Here is a 25,121-nt window from a genome sequence, read left to right as displayed (position 1 = left end):
GAACCCCAAATGTGGAGAAAAGGGCTCGTGGACTTGGTGCAGAATCCACAGAAGGACCTTGGGCAGGACAGACAACCAAATTTCCTTCCAGAGCCTGCTTACAATCATGAGAGCCACAGCAGGGAAGAGAGAAAAGGAGGCCCTCAAACTGTCTAGGTAATGTGAGGGGGGTCTGGACAGCCAGGAGAACTGCAGGAAGACAGAAGCTGCCAGTGGGTGGCTGCTCAGAGGCAAGGCAGGGCAGGGAGGTAGGGAGACTCTAGGAGCTGCAGGTGGGTGGCTGCTCAGAGGCAGGGCAGTAAGGTGGGGAGAGTTTAGGAGCGGGAGGCTACAGCTGCAGGGATGCTAAGCTTCCATCAAGGCAGACAACTTGGAGGAAAAGTGATCCATCCTGCCTGTGTGGAGCTTGGCGTGTCTGTGGGAAAATCCAGAGGACCCAGGAGAGAGATGTTAGCTGAGAACAAACTTCAGAGTCACACTGGGACCCAGCACTGTCAGGGCAGACAATGCCAGGTCTTTGAACATCAATATCTAAAAGACCAGGGGAAGAGCTGAGGGCAACAGAAAAGACAATGACCAGAGACTTGGGGAGAGGGTGCAGGAGCTGCACCACCCAGGGCTGTGCAGGAGAGAGGGGGAAGCCAGGAGGCCCTGATGACTGGCACGGGCCCCAGGAGATATGGAGAGCACATGCTCGAAAGCCTGGATGGAGAGGGAAGAGCAGCTGGGCCACAGGGAGAGGGGAGAGTTAGGGAAGGAGAGAAGAATGGCCGGCTTTTTGCCTTGTTTTTGTTTTATTCATTTAATGACAGGAGAGAGACCTGCAGGTAAAACACAGCCTTGGAGAGCTGGGGAAGTGGGGAGAGTACCTAGGGAGAGACTCAGAGCCTGCCTTGTCCCTCACCACTGCCACCCAGGCAGGGCAAAAGCTGCTATGGGCAGGAGGCCTCGAACCACTCAGCATTTCTGAGCCGTGCCCAGGTCAGTAGCACCTCTGCTCAGAAAGTAAAGCTGATCAACAAAGTCTGGTTGTGGTGCAGCTTCCAGCTCCTCCAGCTCAGGGCTGTCCAATGGAGCAGATGTGATGAGGGCTGTGGAGTCAGCCAGGTCACTGTGGACATCAGGACCCTGCCCACAGTGCAGTGCACTGAAGGGCATGCAGCAGGTGCCCAGTGAAGACACACTGAACTGAGAAGAGGTGAATGAAAAGGCCTTACGAATGCCTCCCTACTCCAGAGCTCTGCGGAACAGCTGACAGAGCCCTGCTCCGCTGCTGGGATGCCAAATGGCCCTCAAGACAGGCAGATGATAGGGGCGTTTTCCCTTTGCAAGAGTCCTTAATGCAGGGCTTACCCAACCACAGTCAGGCCCAAAGCCCCTGAAAGAAAAGTGGAATTCTCAGCAAAGTTATGTTCAATCAGCCTGGTGTGGTGGCCCACGCCTGTAATACCAGCACTTTGGGAGTCTGAGCTAAGAGGATGGCTTGAAGCCAGGAGTTCAAGATCAGCTTGGACAACATAGGGAGACCCCATCACTACAAAAAAAATATTGTTTTAGATTAGCCATCTGTAGTGGCATGTACCTGTGGTTCCAGACTCGGGAGGCTGAGGTGGGAGGACTGCTTGAGCCCAGGAGGTAGAGGCTGCAGTGAGCCATGATTGCACCACTGCACTGCAACCTGGGCAACAGAGAGACCCTGTCTCAAAACAAGTTACATTCAATAAAAAACACCACCACCGCCGCCACCCTGCCACTGCCCCAATGATGCGGTTTGAGCAGATGAAGCAGCACCTGCTGTCCCTGAGTGTGGCCTGGCTGGTCAGATCACAGGCTTCAGAGGATCGTGTAGGGCTGCTGAGCCCCTCGCCCCTCAGGAAAGGGTGCGACTTCTGGAAAAGCAGTTCCCAAACCCTCCTGTGGACAGCTGCCACCCCTAATGCTTGTTTTTTGAGAGGAAAAGTGTCTGCCAGGCTGAACTGCACTCAGCTTTGCAGAGCCCTCAAGTGAAGCTCCAGGCTGAGTGACGAGCCCGGCCGAGTCCTGATCTCGCAGAGAAAAGCTGCCCAGAAAGCCGAGTGGAGCGCAGGCCGCTGTGGAGGAGACACAGCGCCCGACCACGCCCACAGTGAAGATGCACACTGGGGCTGTGGGTCATTGTTTCTAAAATGCATGTGAACGTTTCAGTTTGTAACATTTACCGAGAATGTGCCCAGTGCACATGACTTTCCCTCTTCCCAGCTTCACATCCTTCCTTTACTAAACTTAGGAAGGCCATTTCTCAGAACTAAGTCACAAGAGCCAATCATAAGCCATTAGTTTTTCTCCCAGAAATAACGTCACCTTTTCTTCACCTGGTGACCAGCTAGTAGCACAATGACCTGCTTGTGAGACATTAGCTTAAATCCTGAGACGCTGACTTATCCACCTGCATTTATAGAAAGGAAAGTTCTGGCCACACACACAGGTACGATGCCCAAGGATTGATTTATCATTGATAGTGTTGACAGAAGTTCATGTTCAGGACGTAACAGAATTTCCAGAAAAGACCCAACAGATCCATCTGCAAATAGAACCTGATTTATACAAACACATCCAGCACGCCTCCCAGAGAGCATGGGGACCGAGCGTGGCCTTAGGAGACCTCACTGTGCTCAGGGACCAGATCTTCCGAGGATGAAGGCGAGAACAGCCCAGGCCGTCATGATGCCACAGACTCTGCAAGACAATGACACACATCTGTGGCCGGGGTGCCCAGCAGGCCCAGAGGCACCAACACAGGCTCGTCCCTCCTCCTTCCCAGCGCTGCACTCTCGGATGTCATTTCTGTCCGTCACTCCCCCCGTGCCCACACTAAGCTTCTGCCTCTCAAGGGCAGGCTGGCTCTGAGATGCAAACCGCAGGCTGACAGAAGGAAAAAGGTTTGCCTCGGAGCTCAGTGTGCTTCTTCAGCAATGCTGTTTTCTAACTGACATGGCCCCTAACCAGCAAGCCAGGACGTCACGGAGCTCAACCGACAGCAACTCCATCTTTCCAGCTGTTCAGGCCCAAACCCTGGATTTGCACTCAACCCTTCTCTGGTCTGTCACTGACCCCACCCTGCTGCCCCTGGCTGCACCCAGTTGTGACCAGCTGAAGCATCTCCTTCCTGACTGTTCTCCCGGTGTCACCTCTGCAGTCTACCCCAACATGGAGGACAGCCTGAGTCGAGTCATGGATCTTTCTCACTGAAACCTCCGTGATCCCCTCTCCTGAGAAGCCCACGGTCCTCACTGGGTGGTCCCCACGGTGGAGTAGGGTGCGCACCGCTTCCTTTTCCAGTGTCCCCTCCTTGCTGTTCTGCTCACAGTATCCTCCCCGTGACTCTTCTGGCGCCTCCCGACAGGAGGGCTCTGCCCTGCTATCCTCTCTGCCTGAACGCTGTTCCCAGGTCACTGCCTGGCTCACTCCAAGTCTCTAATGAGGACCTCCATCAGCTCCTTCCAACTGCAGCCTGCCACCCACCCTTGACCCTTCTCTCATTTTTAATAAACACTTGTCACCCAACACATTACAGGGTCCACTTGTTTATCATGTTTCTCTCCTCTAGCCCGTGAGCTCCATGAGAGCTGGGATTTTCTGCTTCACTGACGACACCCCGGAACTACGACGGGGCCCGCACAGCAGGTGCTCAACAGACACGTGATGAGCATCACTGAATGACGTTCAGGTCACCACACCCGTCAACACCCCCCATGAGTCACACACCAGCGAGCAAGCTGTGCTCGAGTCAGACCATGCTGGGATGCCGGGACCCCAGGACCCCAGGACCAGCAGGCAGCCTCCCCGGTACTCACTGCAGCAGGCAGTTGACGTCTGGGGAGTGCCTCCAGTAGCGGTACAGGGAGATGTGCAGGGTTGGGTGGCCCCGGTACTCCTTCAGGATGTTCCGAGCGCTGCCAAAACAAGTTTGCTGCGGTCAGCCAAGCAGCACAATCACGCCGCCTGCTGTGATCGGGCAGTGGAGACAGACATACAGGGATAAACTCGGGAGGGGCGGGGGACGTGGACCGAGAGGCACCTACTCCTTAAACTTATTGGTCAGGAGTAAGAACTGGCTTCGTGTGAGTCGCCTGACATCAAACTTGCAGAGATTCTGAAACTTATGGTAGACTTGCTGCTCGCTGACCCCAGGCCACCTTTTGACGCTGAGGATGAGGATGGGAGGTCGGATACTTGGATAATCTGGACCAGAAAAATTCTAAAAAACATGCAGAACACAAGAGATTTTCCACAGTGTTTCCTGACTTCTTGCCCATTCCGAAAATCTCAAAAGAACTAGGAAAGGCTCTGCCTGGGGCAGGAAGGGGAAGAGAAGAGAGTAGGGGATGAGTCCATGTTGGCTTTGGTGGAGAAACACCAGAGGAAAGAAAAAGCCAGCTCTTATCTCAGTGACCACTGCAATCCCTCTCACAAGTCCCAGAGAACAATGGCCGCATCCCAGAGAAGCGGGAACGGGGCAAGGGGGCTAAACGAGATCCACTCACAATCTTCGGGACCCCCGCTCGGATGAGGTTCACTTGGTTCACGTAAGGAGCCAGCACATCGAGGTACTGAGGAAAGGTCGACTCGGGAATGGGGTCAATGCTGCAAGGACAGAAAACCCCAAAGCTGTGGGGCACATGAGGTTCACCCACTTCCTCAGCCACAGCCAAGGGCCCAGTGACAGGACAGGGGAAGGACAACGCCTGGGACGGCTCCACCTCCCTCCCGCCCTCACAAGCCTTAGGGCTTCGGTTAGGTGCTTCCCCAGCTGACCTATCTTCTTTTTTGAGAGGGAGGAGTCTCATTCTGTTGCCCAGGCTGGAGTACAGTGGCATGGTATCAGCTCACTACAACCTGTGCCTCCCAGGTTCAAGCGATTCTCCTGCCTCAGCCTTCTGAGTAGCTGGGATTATGGGCATGCACCACCATGCCAAGCTAATTTTTGTATTTTTAGTAGAGACAGGGTTTCACCATGTTGGCCCGGCTGGTCTTGAACTCCTGACCTCATGATCCACCCGCCTCGCCTCCCAAAGTGCTGGGATTACAGGCGTGAGCCACCCCGCCCGGCCCAGCTGGCCAATCTTAAAGCATTCTCAGTGGCCTCCACAGAAGCAGAGCTTCCAGATGTCACCATCTGCTGGTGACAGTTTGGTGAGGGTCCCTCTGATGACAAACAGCAATAGGCTCAGAGAATCAGGGCAAGGCCACTATTCAGAGAAAGCCCCATGCTGACCCCCCTTGGCATGACATCACCCTTGATTCCAAAAGGGCGTCCCTCATCCGACAGCCTCCACCCACTGCCAGCGCACCCTCTGTCCAGGGAGCGCACACACCTGAGTGCAGGCCCCAGCAAATCCATGGGCCAGGCAGACAGGCAGGGAGAGCTTTTAGGCCATGAGGATTAAAAGGAATGAAAGATGCGTGACCCAGGGCAAAGAGGTGCTCCAGTACTGCTAGCCCCTTCACTGTCCAGCACACACATAGTTACCAGGGAGGGCCTTAAGCAGTCAAACCACAAGAAAGGAACCAGGCTGGCACAATTCTTATTTAAGAAATAAGCTTACCATACATGTATGTGTCATAAAATTTTGTATTTATAACATCCACTGCTGAAAATGGACAAATACAGGCAGTACCCAAGTTAACAGGTTATAGTCTGAAAAGCTATTTCTACAGCAGTCCCAAAGCACACCAGAATTCTGATTGGCTCCTTGACCTGGCTAAGGCATACTTCACAAACGTGCAAGCCAAGGATGGCACTGTAGAGTGCACACAGAAAATGTGTTTCTGCTGCTTATGTGCCCAGGGCTGCAGGTATCAAGGATGGTGTCACCTTGGGGAAATGCACTGACGATTCCAATGTGGGGTTCCATCCATGTCTCCCCAGCCTGTGTGCCCCCCAATGATGGATGTGTCATTCATTGAGTTGAACGCTTTCTCCTCTTACCTCATCATTGCTTACATGGCTGTAAGAACACAAGTGAAAAGCAGACCAGGCACACACACCAGGCTGGGAAGGGCTGAGACAGGTGTCAGGACCTACGCCTAACCCCACTGCCTTGGCCTCCTGACATCTGTGGGGATGGGGGCCGGGACCCACACAGGCAGGCAGGGGTGGTAGGAAGGGCTGCTCCTGTGGCACGGGGCCATTCGTCTGCCACTGCTGTATGTGCTACTGCCCAGTCAGGGACAAGATTTCTATGACAGTGATACTCCACATTCACCCTTCTCTGGTAGAACCCTAGGACTGGGGAGGTCTTGGCTTCCAGCAAGGGCTCAAGAAATCCTCATCACTGATTGAACAGCAGTATGAAAAGGAAGAACACTTACCCGTGCACTTTCTGTAGGAGTAAGTGTGCCACTTTCAAAAGAACTAGGAAGGAAAAAAGAAATGTAACAGACCTTATCAAAATACGTGTACTCATGCTTCTTCTCATTATGTGCAAGCCAATCTGAAATAAATGGAGAACCTAGAGATGGCAGGGGCACAATGCCAACAAAAAGTGAGTTTCCAGCTGGGTGTGGTGGCTCGTGACCGTAATCCCAGCACTTTGGGAGGCCGAGGCAGGCGGACTGCTTGAACCCAGCAGCTTGAGACTAGCCTGGGCAGCATGATGAAAACCCATCTCTACAAAAAATACAAAAATTAGCCAGGCATGGTAGCTGCATCTGTAGTCCTAGCTACTCAGGAGGCTGAGGTGGGAGGATCACTCGAGCCCAGGAGATAGAGGCTGCAGTGAGCCAAAATCCTCACCACTGCACTCCAGCCTGTGCAACAGTGAGATCCTATCTCAAAAAAAAAAGGAAAAAAAAGAGTGAGTTTCCTTTTAAAGGAACAGCAATCCTTACCTGACCCACAAAGGAAGGCATCATATGCAGCTTCATGGGGGCACTTTGTCTCAACTGAGGCATTTTCCACCATTAGGAGAGAATTGAGCAGTCATTAGAAACACGCCCCCTCCTAACTCACCATGCACAGCAGCTACAGCTCATACAACCATCCTCCCCAAGGTCCGGCCCATACACCAACTTCACCTTGGTCCTCCCCACGATGGAGAAAGCCCCAAGCTCAGGGCTGCCTTTTAGACTAAGGACCACGTTAAGGAGGAAACTGACATCTCCCAGGGCCCTCGGATGCATTCTGGGCTCACTTGTTTGGGGCAGGAATTACATGGAATAAGTAGAGTGAAGGGAAACCCCCACAACCCTCCCCCCTGCCACCCACTGTCCAGGGGTGGGGACCAGGGTCAAGAACATGCTCAGCTGAGCACCTCAGTGCTCTGCTGACCGTGCAAAAACAGTGTGGGCTCATGGGAACGTACCATATTTCTCACAGCTGATTGCATGAACAATCTCTGGTCCAGAATTCTTGGTTGGATTCAAGTCACTATTAGAAAAAAATAAGTAATATGCTGAAGGTAATCCCTTCTTGTTTCCCCTCAGTCCCTTAACATAATTTTTTTTTTTTTTTAGAGACAGTGTTTCACCATGTTGGTCAGGCTGGTTAGTCTCAAACTTCTGACCTCAGGTGATCTACCCGCCTCGGCCTCCCAAAGTGCTGGGATTACAGACGTGACTGCGCCCAGCCCAATATAAAACTGTTTAAATGTACTGAGGACATACCCTTAAGGTGCAAATCTAGGCATGGACAGGTAAGGTCTCACTAACTGAGCAACCGGAAAGGGGAAAGAACAATGGAGCAGGAGGCCCCTGTGGGGTTCCTCCAGGCATTTATCAAATGCTTTGAGCCCAGGCACAAACGTAGGCAAGACAGTCTCTGTCCTCCAGAGCTCACTCTCTAGTGGCCTGTCTAGTGACAAATACAGAGACAATTATGTCTGCGTCCTGTAAATGCAAGGCCTGGGGCAAGACAGTCACACCAGGACCCTGCAGCCTTCTGGAAGCAGGCAGGACTCTTGGAGAGTCCCAAACCACAGGAACCAACGGGGTTCAAGGAATGGGGAGATGGCAGGCATTTCGAACAGGCAAAGACAGCAGGGAAGGCTGAGAATGGTGGCTCATGCCCGTAATCCCAGCACTTTGGGAGGAGGTTGAGGTGGACAGATCATTTGAGTTCAGGAGTTTGAGAGCAGCCTGGCCAATATGGTGAAACCGTCTCTATTAAAAGCACACAAATTAGCCGGGTGTGGTGGCAGGCACCTGTAGTCCCAGCTATTCAGGAGGCTAGGGCAGGAGAATCACTTGAACCTGGGAGGTGGATGTTGCAGTGAGCCGAGACTGTGTCATTGTACTCCTGCCTGGGTATCACAGTGAGAGACTCCATCTCAAGAAAAAAAAAGGACATCTGACACCAGGAGCTGTGAGGTGAGAAGCGGAGCTTAAGTCCTGTGTGAAGGGAGGGCCAGAGAGTGGGAAGGAGCCCCTATGACAGGCAGGGGCTTCAGAAGCCACGGAAAGACTGATCAGAAAAAGCAGCCCATTCAAATTTACATTCTAGATCATCACTCAAGAGGGGTGTGGGGGATGAAGAGGGCAGACCACAGGGCTGCGATGCCACTCAGGGGCTGCTTCCACAGTTCCATGGTTGAAATGAAAAGACAGTGATCCTGAGAATGCAGAGAAAGGAGAGGTTTTAGAGATTTACAGGGTCAAGTCCATAAAACTCGACTCAATAGATGTGAGCAACTCAGCTGTGTGACCCCTTCCAGGTCTTGGCTCTGGGACCAAGGTGAATGGAGACGGCATATGACAAGGACACCTTTGCATCACTGGTTTTCAGTAAGATGTTTTGGAACCTCATGTGCTTATACCTCCCTGACCCCTAACCTCCCGCTCTGTAAACAGGCATCATCATCGTGGGTGTGCCATGAGCTGTCCATTAGGATTGGGACAGCTGTCAACAATGGCAGCTAAGATTCAACAGACCTGGACTACACGCAAGGGGCTGTTCCGAGCCCTTCCAGAGCTACAAACTCACTTAATCCTTGGGAGTTACACATTATTTTCTCATCTCACAGATGGCTAAATTGAGGCACAGAGAGATTAATTCTTTCAAAGTTATTCACAGTGAGTGGGAAAGCTGGGATTGAAACCTAGGAAGCCTAGAATCAGAGCCTGTGCATTTACAACAGTATTCTCTCTCCCCTTCACCCTCTTATGCACACACAGCCCCCAGTATACACCTGGTACCATCAAGACTTCAGAGTTTCCAGGCACTGGAGTGTGCTTGAGGGACAGAGAGGAGTATCAAGTTGGAGGTGCCTGTAGGTCATGTAGTGTGGGGACATCAAGAACACAGCTGGTAAACGCAGTGTCCTAAATGCTGAGGTCTGGACTGCAGCCGCACGCAGGTGCTGGAAGTTGAAGCCCAGGGGGTGGACAAGGCCACACGGAAACCTGGGAATGAGCAGGAAAAGGGCTGAGCGCCCCTGAGAGAAAACTTAGGAGAACGGTAGAGAGAATGAACCACAAGGAATGGGTTTAAAGAATTCACACACACAGGGCCAGGTGTGGTGGCTCACGCCTGTAATTCCAGCACTTTGGGAGGCTGAGGTGGGTAGATCACCTGAGGTCAGGAGTTCGAGACCATCCTGGCCAACATGGTGAAAGCCCATCTGTACTAAAAATACAAAAATCAGCCATGTGTGCCTGTAATCCCAGCTACTTGGGAGGCTGAGGCAGAAGAATCACTTCAACCCAGGAGGTGGAGGTTGTAGAGAGCCAAGATTGTGCCACTAAACTCCAGCTTGGGGGACAAGAGTGAGACCTCATTTAAAAAAAAAATGCAAAAAAAAAAAACCTCATGCACACATCCACAACAGGTGCCACCCCGTTCCAAACACCTCTTGTGCCTTGTCCTGCTGAATGGGGCCAGACCAGAGGTGCCGTGTGCCCCTCTGGAGAGCGGAAGTGAAGGAGACAAGGCCACAGGCAGAGGGGAAGAAAAGAGGAGAGGGGAAGAGTTACAGAGGCTTTGTTAAGTTAGGAGAACACATGTTGATGTGGAAGGAAATGAGAGGAAGACAGAAAGAGGTGGAGACACCTGGGAAGGGGCAGGCAGGGGTGGGGAACTGCTGAGCAGGGGTAAAGGTGATGAGTAGGGGACAGCTCCTCCTGCCTGGCCTCACACAGGGAAGGTGCTGCATTTGCTGGTGACAGGGCGAGACAATGAAAAAGGGGACAGTCAGCAACCATATAACTGTTTGCAGGGCAGGGGTTGAGAGATTTCCTGTCTCTGGCTTCTCTCTCTTTGGAAACAGAGGCAAGGGGTCACTGGAGGAAGGGGACCATGAAGCAGGAGCAGCTGGGAGAGACCGAGTCCACAGCAGGCATCACTGTGAGTGGTGGGCGTGCCTAGGGAACCCAAGGCCCTGCGGGACACAGCGAGGCCGTGGTGGCCGCAGACCCTGCTCCAGCAGCAGCTCCGGGAATCGCCACCCTCACCTGTTCAGGACTTCATAGACTTCGGAAAGACTTGACACCCTCGGGAAATTCATCTCCTACAATTATGGAAAACCAGAGAAAAGCATTTGTGCTTTTGTTTATTCTGTTTTAGGCAGTACCAAATAGTCATTACAACAGCCCGGCAAGTGCTAACTCCTGCAACCTCCTCTTCCTCTTATCCTTATTCCTTAGTTAGGATGTCGATGCCCAGTATCCCTGGGTTTCCTACAAGTGCTCCCAAAAACCCAGACTAGAAAAAAAACTCTACACACAGCATCTCCCTTAGATGATGTATTTAAGAGATTATCTATAAACACAGGCAAGGACATACATGTAGAATACAGGCATTCTAAGGCCTAAAAGGCATTGGGGCAACGCCTAGTTACTAGACCCTAAGAGTTCATAGTAGCTGGAAGTACCCAAAGTACAAATGATAACAGCCTCTGGGCAGACAGACCACACCCCACTCCCATCTGTGGCTTCCTTCTGGGATGATTCACTCCAAAGGATCACCCTAAGGCTTCACAACATTGATCTGATGCCCCTTTCTCTGTTCTTCAGAACAGGGTCTTGCTCTGTTGCCCAGGCTGGAGTGCAGTGGTGCAATCTTGGCTTATTGCAACCTCCGCCTCCTGGGCTTAAGCGATCCTCCCACCTCAGCCTGCTAAGTAGCTGGGACTAAAGATGTGCACCAACATACACAGCTAATTTTTGTATTTTTTGTAGAGATGGAGTCTCATCCACATTGTTCAGGCTGGTCTCGAACTCCTGGGCTCAAACCATTCACCCACCTTAGCCTCCCAAAATGCTGGAATTACAGGTGTGAGTCACTGTGCCTGGCTATGCTAATTTCTAAGCAGCATTTAAACCAAATAGGTCTCTCTTCTCTACATATAGTGCATGGCCCTGACCACACAACAGAATCACCTGGGGAGCTTTAGAAATGCCACCTGGCCCCACTCTAGATCAGACAAGAAGCTACCATTGTGGTCTGGCTATCAGCATTTTCAACTTCCCACGTGATTCTAACGTGCTGTCAGGGCTGAGAACCCATGACTGTAGGGCTCAAGAAGACGTTTTTTCTCAAGATTTTTCAGGAGGAAACCCCCTCTACCCCGGTGCTCTTTATGCATGCTGCAAATATTCTCAAGGCATGCATCAAGTTCTAAAATAAGTTGTTCTGTTGTCTGACCTAAATAAGCACAAAGGACCAGCATGGTGGCTCATGCCTATAATCACAGCACTTTGGGAGGCCAAGGCGGGTAGATAACAAGGTCAGGAGTTCCAGACCAGCCTGGCCAGTATAGTGAAACTTCATCTCTACTAAAAATACAAAAATTAGCCAGGCATAGTGGTGTGTGCCTGTAGTCCCAGATACTCGGGAGGCTGAGGCAGAACAATCACTTGAACCCGGGAGGCGGAGGTTACAGTGAGCCAAGATAGCGCCACTGCACTCCAGCCTGGGTGACAGAGAAAGACTCCAACTCAAATCAGTCAATCAATAAGCACAAAAACTCTATACAAGTAAGTCAAAATGTGGGAACTTGAAAGGGAATAAAAGTCATACATAAGCTAATACGATGACTCACAGGTGCCAGCATACAAAAGGAAACACGCTGGTTTTATGAGAGAAAAGCATTCAAAGAACAACTTTAAAAAACGCAAGAGGAAGCTAAGCATTACTGGTGCAGACAAAGCAGTCCTTAACCCAAAGCAATTCTCTTCATTACCTTCCAGATATCCTTTGTTACATTCTTGGTATCAATGAGAACAGGAAACAGGCTGTGGATATTCTGCTTAAATTGATCATAGCTTTCTGAGGGGAAAAACCCAGGGAGTCAAGAGTGAATTTGTTTGTTGGTAAAAATGGGAAGGAACATTCTTGAACCTAGCTTGCCACCAGCACCGATTAGTAACACAAACTGAAACAAAACAGGAACTGAAAGCATCTTTCATCCTAGCCACTAAGGAGTTCTAAACTCTGATCAGCCTGCCATCACCACTTTTAATAGTAAGGGCCAAATGGTTTTGTTAAATTTAGGATGCGTTCTATTGCAAACTTTAGTTAATGTAGTTTGTCAAGTTCTAGCTGATGGGATAAGACTTTTAAAAATAGTGTACTATTTTTCAATACAGGCAGACATAAGGTCATTTGTAAATAACTGCTCAGAGAAAAATCTAAGAAAAAAAAAAAAAACAACTAAAAATTCTAATTAGTAAAGTGTCCTGATAAAAGATGATTACGTAAGAAAGAACTCAGTTGGTAGTTATCAAAGTTATACCTGCCTATCAAGAGGTTTACTGCAAAACACACATACCAAAAACAAAAACAAAACCCCGTAATCCTCTTCCTGCTACCATTCCATTTCTTACTCCCCAAAGGCAACCAGCTGCAATTCTTTTCCTTCCGGTACTTATCCCACCTCTCTAGCACACACAGGCTGCAGTGTCAAGACACTGCACTCCTGCCCTCCTGCCAGCTGAGAGGATAATGACCCCTCATTCCACCTCCACACACATGCCCAGCTCTACTGCCACATGCACGTCATTCACAGAAGGGTCTGTGGTGGCTATGATGACTTTTCCTTTCTTGCGCAGATTTTGTTCTCCCAGCGATTATTTTATTGTACTTAAGTTTTTTGGTGAATGCATATTATTAATTTCACTCCTGATTCTCCTCCAACTCTCTCAATATGCTCAAACTCAGGTGTTTTATCGTTTCTTGGGGAAATCGCTCATAAAACTTTCTTACCCCTTTTAACCTAGACTAGTGTTCTTTGCACATTAATTCATTTAATCTCAAAACAACTCTGATATTGGCACTATTATCCCAATCTTACAATTAAGGTAATGTCAGCTTGCTGGAGACTACACACATAGTGAGTGCCAGATGGGTGAGATCACCGAGGCTCGAGTCCCGACCTTTCCCCACTAGGCTGCACTGCTGCATGTCCAATAATGGAATCAACCAAGAAAAAGCAGGGGACAGCCGTTAGACTCTCATACGATATTAAAGCGGCATTTATTGGTTTTTAATAACACAAAATAACACTTTGGGTAAGTGAAAAAAAGCCAAACAAAATCAAATATGTAAAAACTTAGGATTATAGCTGATCAAAGGTGACTTCTGACTTGAGACATTTCTGATTTTGCCAAGTTTTATACAATAATTCTGAACAGCTTCAGTAATGGGGCGAGGGTATCAATTCAAATTTAAGTTATTGCCCCCCTGACAAAGTCTCCTGGTTTTCCACTCTGGGGAGACAGTAACAGATCAGAGTACAGGCCTCTGCCTGAACTCTCCAGAAACCTGCAGATGCTGGGGAGGAATGTGCATGTTAGGGGATATGATTCTGGATGAATCCCTCTGTAGATGGAAAACTAGGATGAAGGAAGGGGAATGACAGGTGTGCCCCTACCTGGCAGGGGTCTGAAGAACTTCTCATGCAGGTACAGCAGGTCCATCATCATATTATGTCCCACTAAGGGCTATTTGGAATAAATTAACAGGTGAGAGAAAATAAAAAATGTCATACAGACAGTACAGACTAACAGTTTCTTGCTAAAGATGTAGCTTTAGGACCCACAGCAATTCTGATCACTTGACAATTCCATCCTAACCCCCCTTTGCCTCCATGAAAGGTAGTTCAAACATTTAAATGCTAACAAAAAGAAAAAAAGAAAACAATTCAACAGTAGGAGGCACGTAAGGCAGGTCGGTGCTAGAAATATGTACCGTGAAGCAGGCTCCTATAGTTTCCCCAAGTAGTTTTAGGTCAATTAAAATTGAAATTCCTGTGTTACAAAAGGGGCGAAGAATTCATACTGTTTCTTATGGATAATCTTGCCCCAAACTAACCTATTATGATTTGTGAAAGCAAGGTTACATCCAGGAAGCTAGTTATAAATGACAGGGCCAGGTGCAGTGGCTCATGCCTGTAATCCCACCATTTTGGAAGGCTAAGGCAGGCAGATCACTTAAACCCAGGAGTTCGAGACCACCCTGGGCAACACTGTGAGCTCCTGTCTCTACAAAAAAAAAAAAAAAAAAAATTAGGTATGGTGGCATGTGCCTGTAGTCCCAGCTACTCAGGAAGCTGAGTAGGTCAAGGCTGCAGTGAGCCGGTTTCATGCCACTGCACTCCTGCCTGGGTGACAAAGTGAGACCTTATTCGAAAGTAGAACACAAAAAAATTAATGAGAAGGAACCACTTATCTTAAGGAATCTGATTTTATTATTGAAGGAGCCTTTAGTATGTATGACCAGAAATACAAAAGACTGCCTTTAGGCCAAGAAGAGAGACTTTTTTTTCCTACCTTCTGGGCTTTCACCAGCATATGGAAAAAGACAGAAAAACCCTTTGCAGAGAGAAGAATATTTTCCTTCCAACAGCTCTCTCGGTCACAAGAGGTGCTCTGAAGATACCAACGATGTTGCTTACTCACTTTCTTCACTACGACCTGAAAAGCAAGGACAAATTCCCTGAATCCTGGGTCACAGGGCATGAAGCCTCAAGAAATGGTTCTGTATCTAAAAAGGAAAGGGGAAAAACTACAAGAGTTCGAGAGAAAAGCTTTTCAGAGGCCAGATTTAGCCAAATGAGAGAAAAACGATACAGCCACTGATGCCCGTTCTCACAGGAGAACTCACCCCGTCATCTTTCAGCACCGTCCAGATGTTGTGGAGGGCCTGCCGCAGCACCAGCTGCACCTCATAGGCCTGGAAGCCTGCAGCAGGGAAACAAAGGGGCACACAGTAAGTGGAACATGTGGCATGTTCCCCTCAAGAGAAGCCTGGAGGAGCGGAAGCTGAGAGATGGAGGGGTCAGGTAGAATGGCAGATGAAGGATGCCCAAGCCCACGAGCCATGTGGCAGGGCCTGGCCTGCCACGATGGGATCTAGGGCAGCATTCTAAGAGTTTCTGATCTTAGGGCCACTCTTGAACTGGGGATGCCAAAGAGTTTTGCATTGATGTGAATTACAGCTATTGACATTAACCATGTTAGACATTAAAACTCTTAACATTTAAAAAATGTTTTTTAAATAACAAAAACTCATTATATATGAACAAAAGTAACACTTACAAAACCTAACTATTTTCCAAAACAAATATTTGAGCAAGAGGAGTGACACCATTTTACATTTCTGCAAATCTCTAACATTTGGCTGGAACGTTCTATCAGAATCTGCACTCAAATCTGTTGTGATCCTTGAAACAAAAGAAAATTCAGCCTCAAGGCCGGGCGCGGCAGCTCACACCTGTAATCCCAGCACTTTGGGAGGCTGAGAAGGGCCCTGAGGTCAGGAGTTCAAGACCAACCTGGGCAACACGGTGAAACTCTGACTCTACCAAAAATACAGAAATGAGCCAGGCATGGTGGGGGCGGGGGGCGGGGGACTGTAATCCCAGCTACTTGGGAGTCCAAGGCAGGAGATTTGCTTGAACCTGGGAGGCGGAGGTTGCAGTGAGCCGAGATCCAGCCTGGGCAATAAAGACTCCATCTCAAAAAAATAAAATCCAGCCTCAAACAGATAAGTAGGTGGAAAAGGGAACAGAATTACTAGCCTTATCCAATGACTCTGAATATTCTTTAGAATTGCACCAAATTCAACAAGCGGTAGTTTCTTAACAAGCGGTAGTTTCTTAAAGATTAGTTGTAATGTGGAATCTGAAACCATCATTAGTTTCTCACTGACCTATCTCATACCTTGAATAGATCCCTTATCTGTGAGATAAGATAGTGCACAATAGTAGTATCATGTGCTAGTAATTTGGAAAACACTGGTTGGCAGGGTTATGCAGGTCTCCCAAATGTTCACACATTTTCTTACACAATATCAACAGAAGACAGTGAAAAATAGGATCACTCATCTCAACAGAAAGGTCATGGTACTGGGAAGCTGCCAAGCTTATGGTGAGTTCTTCAAAATTCCAGTTTTTGATTGAAAGCTATAATTTTATCACTAGGAAATACTGCAAGTTATCTTCCTTGAAGTGACAAGCTTTTTTTTTGAAAGTGTCTTGGTATGTCACTCAGGCTAGAGCCCAGTGGTGCCACCTTGGCTCACTGCAACCTCCGCCTCCCAGGTTCAAATGATTCTCCTGCCTCAGCCTCCGGAGTAGCTTAAGATTACAGGTGCCCGCCACCATGCCTGGCTAATTTTTGCATTTTTTAGTATGGGATTCTCACCATGTTGGCCAGGCTGGTCTTGAACTCCTGACCTCAAGTGATCATCTGCCTTGGCCTCCCAAAATGCTGGGATTACAAACATGAGTACCTATACCTGGCCAACAGGCTTTTTTTAATTGATAAAATTGTTGTGAAACCTTCAAGTCTAAGTAACCAATCAGTTCTTTCCAGTAAAAATGACATTTCGTGTGGCCAGGTGCAGTGGCTCATGCCTGTAATCCCAGCACTTTGGGAGTCCAAGGCGGGAGGATCATCTGAGGTCAGGAGTTCGAGACCAACCTGGCCAACATGGTGAAATCCCATCTCTACTAAAAATGCAAAAATTAGCTGGGCGTGGTGGCAGGTGCCTGTAATCCCAGCACTTTGGGAGTCCAAGGCGGGAGGATCATCTGAGGTCAGGAGTTCGAGACCAACCTGGCCAACATGGTGAAATCCCATCTCTACTAAAAATGCAAAAATTAGCTGGGTGTGGTGGCGGATGCCTGTAATCCCAGCTACTCAGGAAGCTGAGGCAGGAGAATCGCCTGAACCCGGGAGGCAGTAGTTGCGGTGAACTGAGATCATGCCATTGCACTCCAGCCTGAGAAACAAAAGTGAAACTCCAGCTAAAAAAACACAAAAATAACATTTCATGAAAACAAAAAAAAAGCAGCTAATTCATCTCTCAACTCAAAAAAGCTGCATATTCACTTTTCCTTGACACAACTGCTGTATTTTGGCACACAGCCAATGTTTTATGCATATTTATTATATATTGACATTTTTTTTAAATGAGTAAGCAAAAGATTGAGATTTAATACAACCAAGAATATTACTTTTTCACCAAGGAGGCTGCTAGTAGGATTAGCTTTTCTGTTTTTAACTGAGACTAAGTGGTAGCGAAGAGCACGGTCTGATGCTCCTGCCTCAACGTGTGCTGAGGTACGAGCAGGCCTGTCTAATATTGCTTGGGCACCAATGCAAATGGCACAATAACAACAGCAAGGGACCGCAGAGGGATATGTGGAAAATTGTTTTGACCTCACAGACCCATTGGAAAGGGTCCCAGAGACTCTAGGGTCCAGAGCAACCTCCGATTGCTGCTAAGCTACGACTGAGTTCACTGTGGCTTCACACCACAGTGGGGGAAAAACTCAGATTAACAAAAGTCAAAATAAGAACAAAGGGCACCCAGGACTGAGATAAAAGGGGTGGCTCATGAATGGAACTTGACTTTCTCAGCCTTGAAACTCAAAGTATGTTGAAAAGCCTTTAACCTTTGAATGCAGGTCAAAGCTTTATCTAACCACAAAGACTACAAATCTGCATCAGACTCAGTCATGATGCATTTGGGATCAGGATTCCAAGAGAGGGTGTGTTTCCTCCAAATTCCAGCAGATAACAGTGACCTGTCCCAATGCTCCTGCACTGGGAGGCACAGCCCCTGCCTACCAACAATCCCAGGAAGAGTCATCCAGTCGCCTTCCTTGGCCAGGTCTAGCCATCGAGTCACTTCATCAATCACCACCTTGATTTGGTCTTTATCCAGAGAGCTGAAAATGGGTGCATCAAAGTGAAAATGTCAGAGAAAAACACACCAGAACTGCAAGACTAAGTCAACACGAGAGCACTTTCTCAGCCCTCTGGTGCTCATACTGCAACGTATAAAGAAAATGGACCAAAAGAAGACTGTTTCTTCTCTGAGGCTCTTATGCAATAGGAAGCCAAATGGTAGGAAGAATAGCCCACAATCTTCCACAGGTTCCAGGGATACATTCCACCCCCACCTGCTTCACTAGATGTATGGAGGAAAAGCTATCAGTAACTAAGCAATGCCAAGCACTGCTATCAGGACAGTCTTCTTTATTCAGCTTTGGGGGTTGATAAAGTCCTATGTGGAAAAATAAGGAAAAGATAAGGACTTTGGTAAACACATTGTCTCTTGCGTCAGAAACAGAAGAACATAGTATCAATGAGATAAGGAAAGGCCTTTCTCCAATTCTTGAAAATAAAAGAAGGTTAAAAATTCAACTTGTTTTTCCCTTACAAAACTCTACATTTTTATATGAAAACCAGCAATAAAAACACAAAGAGACAAAAATTCCTCCAACATAACAGAATTATCTGGAAGAGATCATCACTCATCGTATTTCAGATGTTCATGTAATCTCCTCCTTTCTGATAAAGGCAGAGAGCTTCCATGACTTGCTCAAATGCACAACTGAGGTGCCCCCGCCCGTCTCCCCACAGTGCTGTTGCTCTCACTGTGGTCACTCCTGACCCCAGCTCTACAAGAATATGAGGTTTTGGAGACTCGGGCTGGCACAGAGAACCAAAGTAAAAAGGCAGAGGCCCTGCCCATGGGGAGCAGAGTTAGTCACAGCAGGGCAGACACAGCCTAACCAAGGTGCACATCTGATGCCAGTGCCCAGGATGACTGCCACAGTCAAGGCTGCCCGTGAGATATGCTTGAAAAATCCTTCAGAAGATCAGATAGAAGATCAACATAACATCTCATAGCAAGTCCAACAGAGCCATTTCTTCCCCTCTAGCACTGGAATGGAATTCTTGTTTGAGTTCCAAATTAGGAGTCAGTTTTTCTTTCTTTTTAGACACTGAAACTCACACTTGATGCAGTGAGAGGTTCATGAGGGAGCAGAATACGATGGAGACAGGTGAAAGCCATTCTCAGCTCAGGTAGAGGCAGCTGAGGCCATCCCCGCCATGCATGGATGGAGGTCACCACAGCCCTGGAAACAGCATGCCCGCCCACAGGAAATGCAGACGACAGCAACAAGGAAACCAAAAGGCACCCGGAGAAACAGGCCATACCTGCGAACTTTCCAGTTCCCACTCAGGATATCATGTCTAATCTTCTTCTCCTGTTCTTCATTCATATATGGGATTCCGTTTTTGAGAAACTTAAGACAGAAACAGAGCAAGAAACACAATAAGGAGACAAGTCAGCGGTACCCTCTGTGCTGAGTAAAGAGGTAGCCTCTGTGCCTGATCCCTTGAGGACAGGTAGAAGGGGGAAAGGAAAAAACAGGCTGTATAGGCCAGTTAGTCTAGATCACTTTTAAGACATTCCCATGCCAGGTGGGTGGCTCACGCCTGTAACCCCAGTACTTTGGGAGGCCGAGGCAGGTGGATTGCTTGAGGTCAGGAGTTCAAAACCAGCCTGACCAACATGGTGAAGCACCATCTCTACTAAAAACACAAAAAGAACTAGCCAGGCATGGTGGTGGGTGCCTGCAATCCCAGCTACTTGGGAGGCTGACGCAGAAGAATCACTTGAATCCAGGAGGTGGAGGTTGCAGTGAACCGAAATCACGCACTCCAGCCTGGGTGACAGAGCGACACCCCATCTCAAAAACAAGCAAAAGGAATTCCTGTTCCCCTCTTCCAATGCCATACCTTGTTATAGTTGAAGCCATACTGATTCAAAAACTGAACACTGGAAGCCTGGAAAGAGAATTCTGAGTCCAAAATCCCAAATGTTGTAGGGAAGAGAAAGAAGTTACACGAATGGGCTACGTACCTATAATAAAAGAAACATACAGAGAAAAGGCCACAACCACTTAAAAAAAACTGGCTCCCAGGGCAGGCTTCTCGGGGGGCTCTTTCTTTTAGGTGAGAAGAATCTGAGTGTGCCTGAGTGTCTGCTGTTTCAGGAGCTATGATTGGCACTGGTAGGGGGGTCAGCTAAAGGAAAAAGGCAGAGATCCTGCCCTCAGGGCTAGGGTCTACCACAGAGACAGCCCTCCACAGGCCCCCCAGGGATGCCGGGTCAGCATACAGGCTGGCACCCTCAGCTGCTCATGGGGGGTGGGGAGGCATCCTGAGAGCTGGGACATCCTTTCTGCCTATTGCACCAGGTAGTTTAAACATCACTGTCATCATACCATGATGTGTCAGGTGTTTTTATTAATATAGGTGCACACAGGAGATGATGGAAATGGGGAAAGGAACACCTAAGGTACAGAGTGAAACTGGTGGAAAAGGCCCCACGGGAAAGGTACTGCTTCCAGAGAGATGTCAAAGACAAGCCAGAATCCGCAGAGGGCAGAGCGAGCAGAGGAAAAGACAAGGAGAGAATATGGAACATTCAGGGCTAAAGTGGTTGGGGCACTTGAGGCAGAATCTGAAGGGGGCAGCTGTGGAACATGGGTGGACAAGCAACATCCTTTGCAGAAACTCTTGATACATACTTGTTTTCTTCTCCTTCAAGAGCGGAGAACATAGACAATCCTGGAAGAATGACCATAGAGGGAATGAATGCCAAAGAAAAGCAACCTCAAATTCACTACACAGACAAAACAATTCAAACAGTACCTTGTGCCCTGATACTATGTGAGCTGTCCAACAGGATGACATCTTTAATCACCAACAAAAAAGAACAGACTGGAAGCATGAGAAATGTCAAATTGTAACTCACACTGAATTTGCTAAAATGTAATTTGTGGCCTGTTCTTCAATCATAGAAATTTTTTTTTTTTTTTTTTGAGACGAAGTTTCGCTCTTGTTACCCAGACTGGAGTAGAATCGCGTGATCTTGGCTCACCACAACCTCCGCCTCCTGGGATCAGGCAATTCTTCTGCCTCTGCCTCCTGAGTAGCTGGGATTACAGGCACGCGACACCGTGCCCAGCTAATTTTTTTTTTGTATTTTTAGTAGAGATGGGGTTTCACCATGTTGACCAGGATGGTCTCGATCTCTTGACCTCGTGATCCACCTGCCTCGGCCTCCCAAAGTGCTGGGATTAAAGGCTTGAGCCACCGCGCCCGGCCTTATAGAAGTAAATATTAAAGGGACATTCTCATAGTTTTAAAATTAACCAGAGAAAATATCAAAAACCATTAAGATTTATGTATTTAACTCGTTTAAAATGTCTGTTCTTCCTCTCTCAAATAAAATCATACACAAAGTAAAAAAGAGACTTCAGGCTGGGTGCGATGGCTCATGCCTGTAATCCCAGCACTGTGGGAGACCTAGGCAGATGGATCACTTGAGGTCAGGAGTTCGAGACCAGCCTGACCAACATGGTGAAACCCTATCTCTACTAAAAATACAAGAATTAGCTAGGTGTGGTGGTGCATGTCTGTAGTCCCAGCTACTCAGGAGGTGGAGGCAGGAGAATCACTTGAGCCTGGGAGGCAAGTGGGTTGCAGTGAGCCAAGATCACACCACTGCACTCCAGCCTGGGAGACAGAGCAGGACTCCGTCTCAAACACCACCCCCCCCACCCCGCCCAAAAAAAACAAGGGACTTCAAATTTGGTACAATAATGGAAACATAACTACAACTGTTTTCCATACTTCTCAAAGAGGTCTTATCATTAAAAATAAACAAACAAAAAAAATCATAACAGAAAAGTAGCAAAGGATCAGGCTAGAGAGGAAAGACATACAGCATGATTCGTAGTAAAAGGAGGGGTTGGACATGGCAGCCGGATCTCAGCCTCTACTTGAGAGGCTGAGACTAGAGGATCTCCAGAGCCCAAAAGTTTGGGCCCAGCTTGGGCAACACAGCAAAATCCCATCTGGGTGGGGGGGAGGCATTGACAAACCCAGAAAAGTAAAATCTGGTCCAGGGCTTTTCTGTAAACATAACATTTTACTGGAATGGAGCCATGCTCATTTGCTCATGTATTATCTACACCTAATTTCACATTACAAAAGCAGCACTGAGTAGCCGTAAAAGAAACTGCATTATGCAACTGTTAAAATGAACAGATCTGTTTTGACCAGCCTGGCTAACACGGTAAAACCCGGTCACTACTAAAAATACAAAACTTAGCCAGACCTAATGGTGGATGCCTGTAATCCCAGCCGCATGGCAGGCTAAGACAGGAAAATTGCCTGAACCTGGGAGGAAGAGGTTGCAGTGAGTCAAGATACACCACTGCCCTCAAGCCTGGGCAACAGAGCGAGACTCCGTCTCAAAAAATAAAATCAACAAACAGATCTGTATGAGCTGACAAAGATCTCCAAACCTCATCAAGGAAAAAATAAAAGTTTCTGAAGCTGAGATGACCTTAAACAAATTTGTGTATCTTTAAAAAAAAAATTAAAAAAATCACAGGCCAGGTGTGGTGGCTCATGCTTCCAATTCCACCACTTTGAGAGGCAGAGACAGGATTGCTTCAGCCCAGAAAGTCAAGACCAGCCTGGGCACTATGATGAAAACCCATCTAAACAAAAAATTTAAAAATTAGCTAGGTGTGGTGGCGAGCCTGTAATCCTTGTTTACTCAGGAGGTCTAGGCTGCAGTGAGCTGAGACCACGCCACTGCACTTCAGTCTTGGCGACAGAGCAAGACCCTGTCTCAAAAAATAAAAATCACACACACACATTTTTACTTGAGAGTAACTGATTGTTCCTTAACACTCCCTTATTTAAGCATGGAAACAATGCTGCTAAATTTTGTTTGCTCCAAAATGTTGATTCCATATGCATAAAATGGCCCAAAACAAGCATACAAAACGATACTCAATATCCTTGAAAAATCTCAGCTGTTTTTACACAAAACCCAAAGACAATAAAAATGCCTTCTTGAAAAATTCAAACATCTAGATACTAAACTCACCGATCTGACAGATTGTAAATTGCTGAACGCTCTGGCGGGTCTTTAGATACCACTCCGACGGCAAATCAAAAAGACTGTGAACAAACAGGCATCTCATTCTACGGGCAGTGACATACCAGCCCCGCACTATGGCCTCTGCGGCTGATCACCACTCACAACCGGGAAACATTTTTTCCTTTTTACAACTAGGGAACACCACCAGCATGTTGTGGCCAAAAGCGAGGTCCCCCAATACGCGGGAGCAAGCCACACAAAACGTCCTGCCCCCCAAATGCCAACAGGCCGCTGACCAAAACGATGCTGGTCTGGCCAGGATCTCACACAGAAGGGACACAGCTTTAGTTTTACCTGATCTGGGGTCCAGACAGGTTAGAACGAAGGCCCGTGAATTCTATGTCCAGACCTGCCAGAAGGCAAAAAAAAAAAAAAAAATACCAGTCCTCGGGTGCAGACCATCGCTAGCACTCTTCACATTGTAAATCTGCAGGCAGCCAACGCACCCGGGCTCACCTCCCCGCTCAAGAAGCCAGGTGAGGAGGAACCGAGGCAAGGAGCCGCCAGCCGCCACTGCCACTGCCCCCTCCCCTCCCCCAACCCCGGGGTTGCACCTGGGCGCACCGGGCTCTGACCAACGAGCCACGAGGGGCTCGGAGTGTACTTGCTGCTCAACGTCCCACCGCCCCTGGGGCCGGAGAAGTAAGCCCCCTGTCCTTCCCGAGGCCCTTTCTGAGCCCCTGCAGCCTGGTAACCGTCCACCACCCACTCCCCAAGCTCGCCCGGGGCAAGGGGCTCTGTCACGCACAGCTGGGAACCCCAGGTGCCTCACCCACGAAGTCCGACTCATGGAGAAGCTCTTGCAGCAGAGGGAGGCTCTCCTCGAACTCCTTGGCACCCACGTCCATGGCCACGCAGCCGCACTGAGGCACCCAGCGTTGTCACGCGCTTCCGCTGCACCGCCTGGTCTTAAAAGGCGCACGCGTAGAAAACAGGCAGCCGCCTACGCCCCACGTGCCCGGTTCCTCCCTGTGGGGCTGGCGTCGCCCACACCTGCCTGCGAGTTTTTTGATTGTACAATTTGCTACAAAGGTGAAGGTTGCTTGCAATCAAAAACTGTTTACCTGGCTCCTTAGTAATTTATTTGCAGCCTCAGCAATTTATTTGCAGCCCTTAACGTGAGAAGGTCATTTACATAGACGAACGTTTAAGAGGTGTGGCAGGAGGAAAAGACAGTCCCCCGGAAGAGTGAAAGCAGAAAAGAGAAACAGGAACAACTCCGTCGGAACTGCAACAAACAAATCCTTCGCTTTGGCTCACGGTCTTCTAAATCACTTCTTCCCAACTTCTCCAACTCTGCCAATATTGGTCTGCCCTTATGCCCTTTCCCACGGCCCTGGACATCTTTTTCCTCATTCTGCTGTCCACCTTACTACTGTCTTGACACCAGCAATCAAACTTTGCAAAGCCTCAAGAACTGCCCACTACATGGAAGGAATCCTTGGTCCCCGCGGATTATCTTGTGCACTCACTCCTTGCCCAAACCCTACCTACAACATCACTTACAGGTGAGCCCACTGTTTACTTGTTACTGTTTCCAGTGCCACTAGTCCATGGTCTTCCTTACAGTGTCCTCCCTTGAATCCTAGGCTATTTGAACATTGTTTTGGAGCTGTGGTTCTCAAAGTGAGGTGCTCCAATCCACCTTTAAGGTTAGGGGAGAAAACATTACATTTTTTAAATCTTTTACCTTTTTTGAGACAGAGTCTCGCTCTGTCACCCAGGCTGGAGTGCAGTGGTGACATCTTGGATCACAGCAACCTCCACTTCCTGAGTTCAAGGGATTCTCCTGCCTCAGCCTCTGGAGCAGCTGGGATTACAGGCATGCACCACCACACCCAGCTCGTTTTTAGTAGACAGGCTTTCACCATGTTGGCCAGGC

General features: G+C 48.4%; 1 protein-coding gene across 2 annotated transcripts; it reads right to left on the bottom strand.

Annotated features, from left to right (window-relative positions):
• Positions 1 to 2,465: 2,465 nt before the first annotated feature.
• PNLDC1 (PARN like ribonuclease domain containing exonuclease 1) lies at positions 2,466 to 24,124 on the bottom strand. 2 transcript variants are annotated; one of them, XM_035297099.3, is made up of 19 exons: positions 24,012 to 24,124; positions 23,534 to 23,588; positions 23,186 to 23,259; positions 20,808 to 20,847; positions 20,014 to 20,137; positions 19,429 to 19,517; positions 18,049 to 18,149; positions 15,077 to 15,153; positions 14,743 to 14,886; positions 13,845 to 13,914; positions 12,156 to 12,241; positions 10,426 to 10,481; positions 7,344 to 7,408; positions 6,871 to 6,924; positions 6,352 to 6,394; positions 4,524 to 4,623; positions 4,062 to 4,237; positions 3,834 to 3,932; positions 2,466 to 2,715 (listed from the first exon to the last, which is right to left on the bottom strand). In XM_035297099.3, exons 1-19 carry the CDS (start codon positions 24,085 to 24,087, stop codon positions 2,652 to 2,654), a joined length of 1,593 nt encoding a protein of 530 aa, XP_035152990.2. In that variant the 5' UTR covers positions 24,088 to 24,124; the 3' UTR covers positions 2,466 to 2,651. The 2 variants fall into 2 exon arrangements, with proteins under 2 accessions (XP_035152990.2, XP_035152992.2); XM_035297101.3 differs by lacking the exon at positions 23,534 to 23,588.
• Positions 24,125 to 25,121: the final 997 nt, after the last annotated feature.

This window comes from Callithrix jacchus, chromosome 4 (assembly GCF_049354715.1).
Source record: "Callithrix jacchus isolate 240 chromosome 4, calJac240_pri, whole genome shotgun sequence".
NCBI classification, from domain to species: Eukaryota; Metazoa; Chordata; class Mammalia; order Primates; family Cebidae; genus Callithrix; species Callithrix jacchus.
Note: the sequence above shows the minus strand (reverse complement) of the source record. Positions and strands in the feature narration are given on the sequence as shown.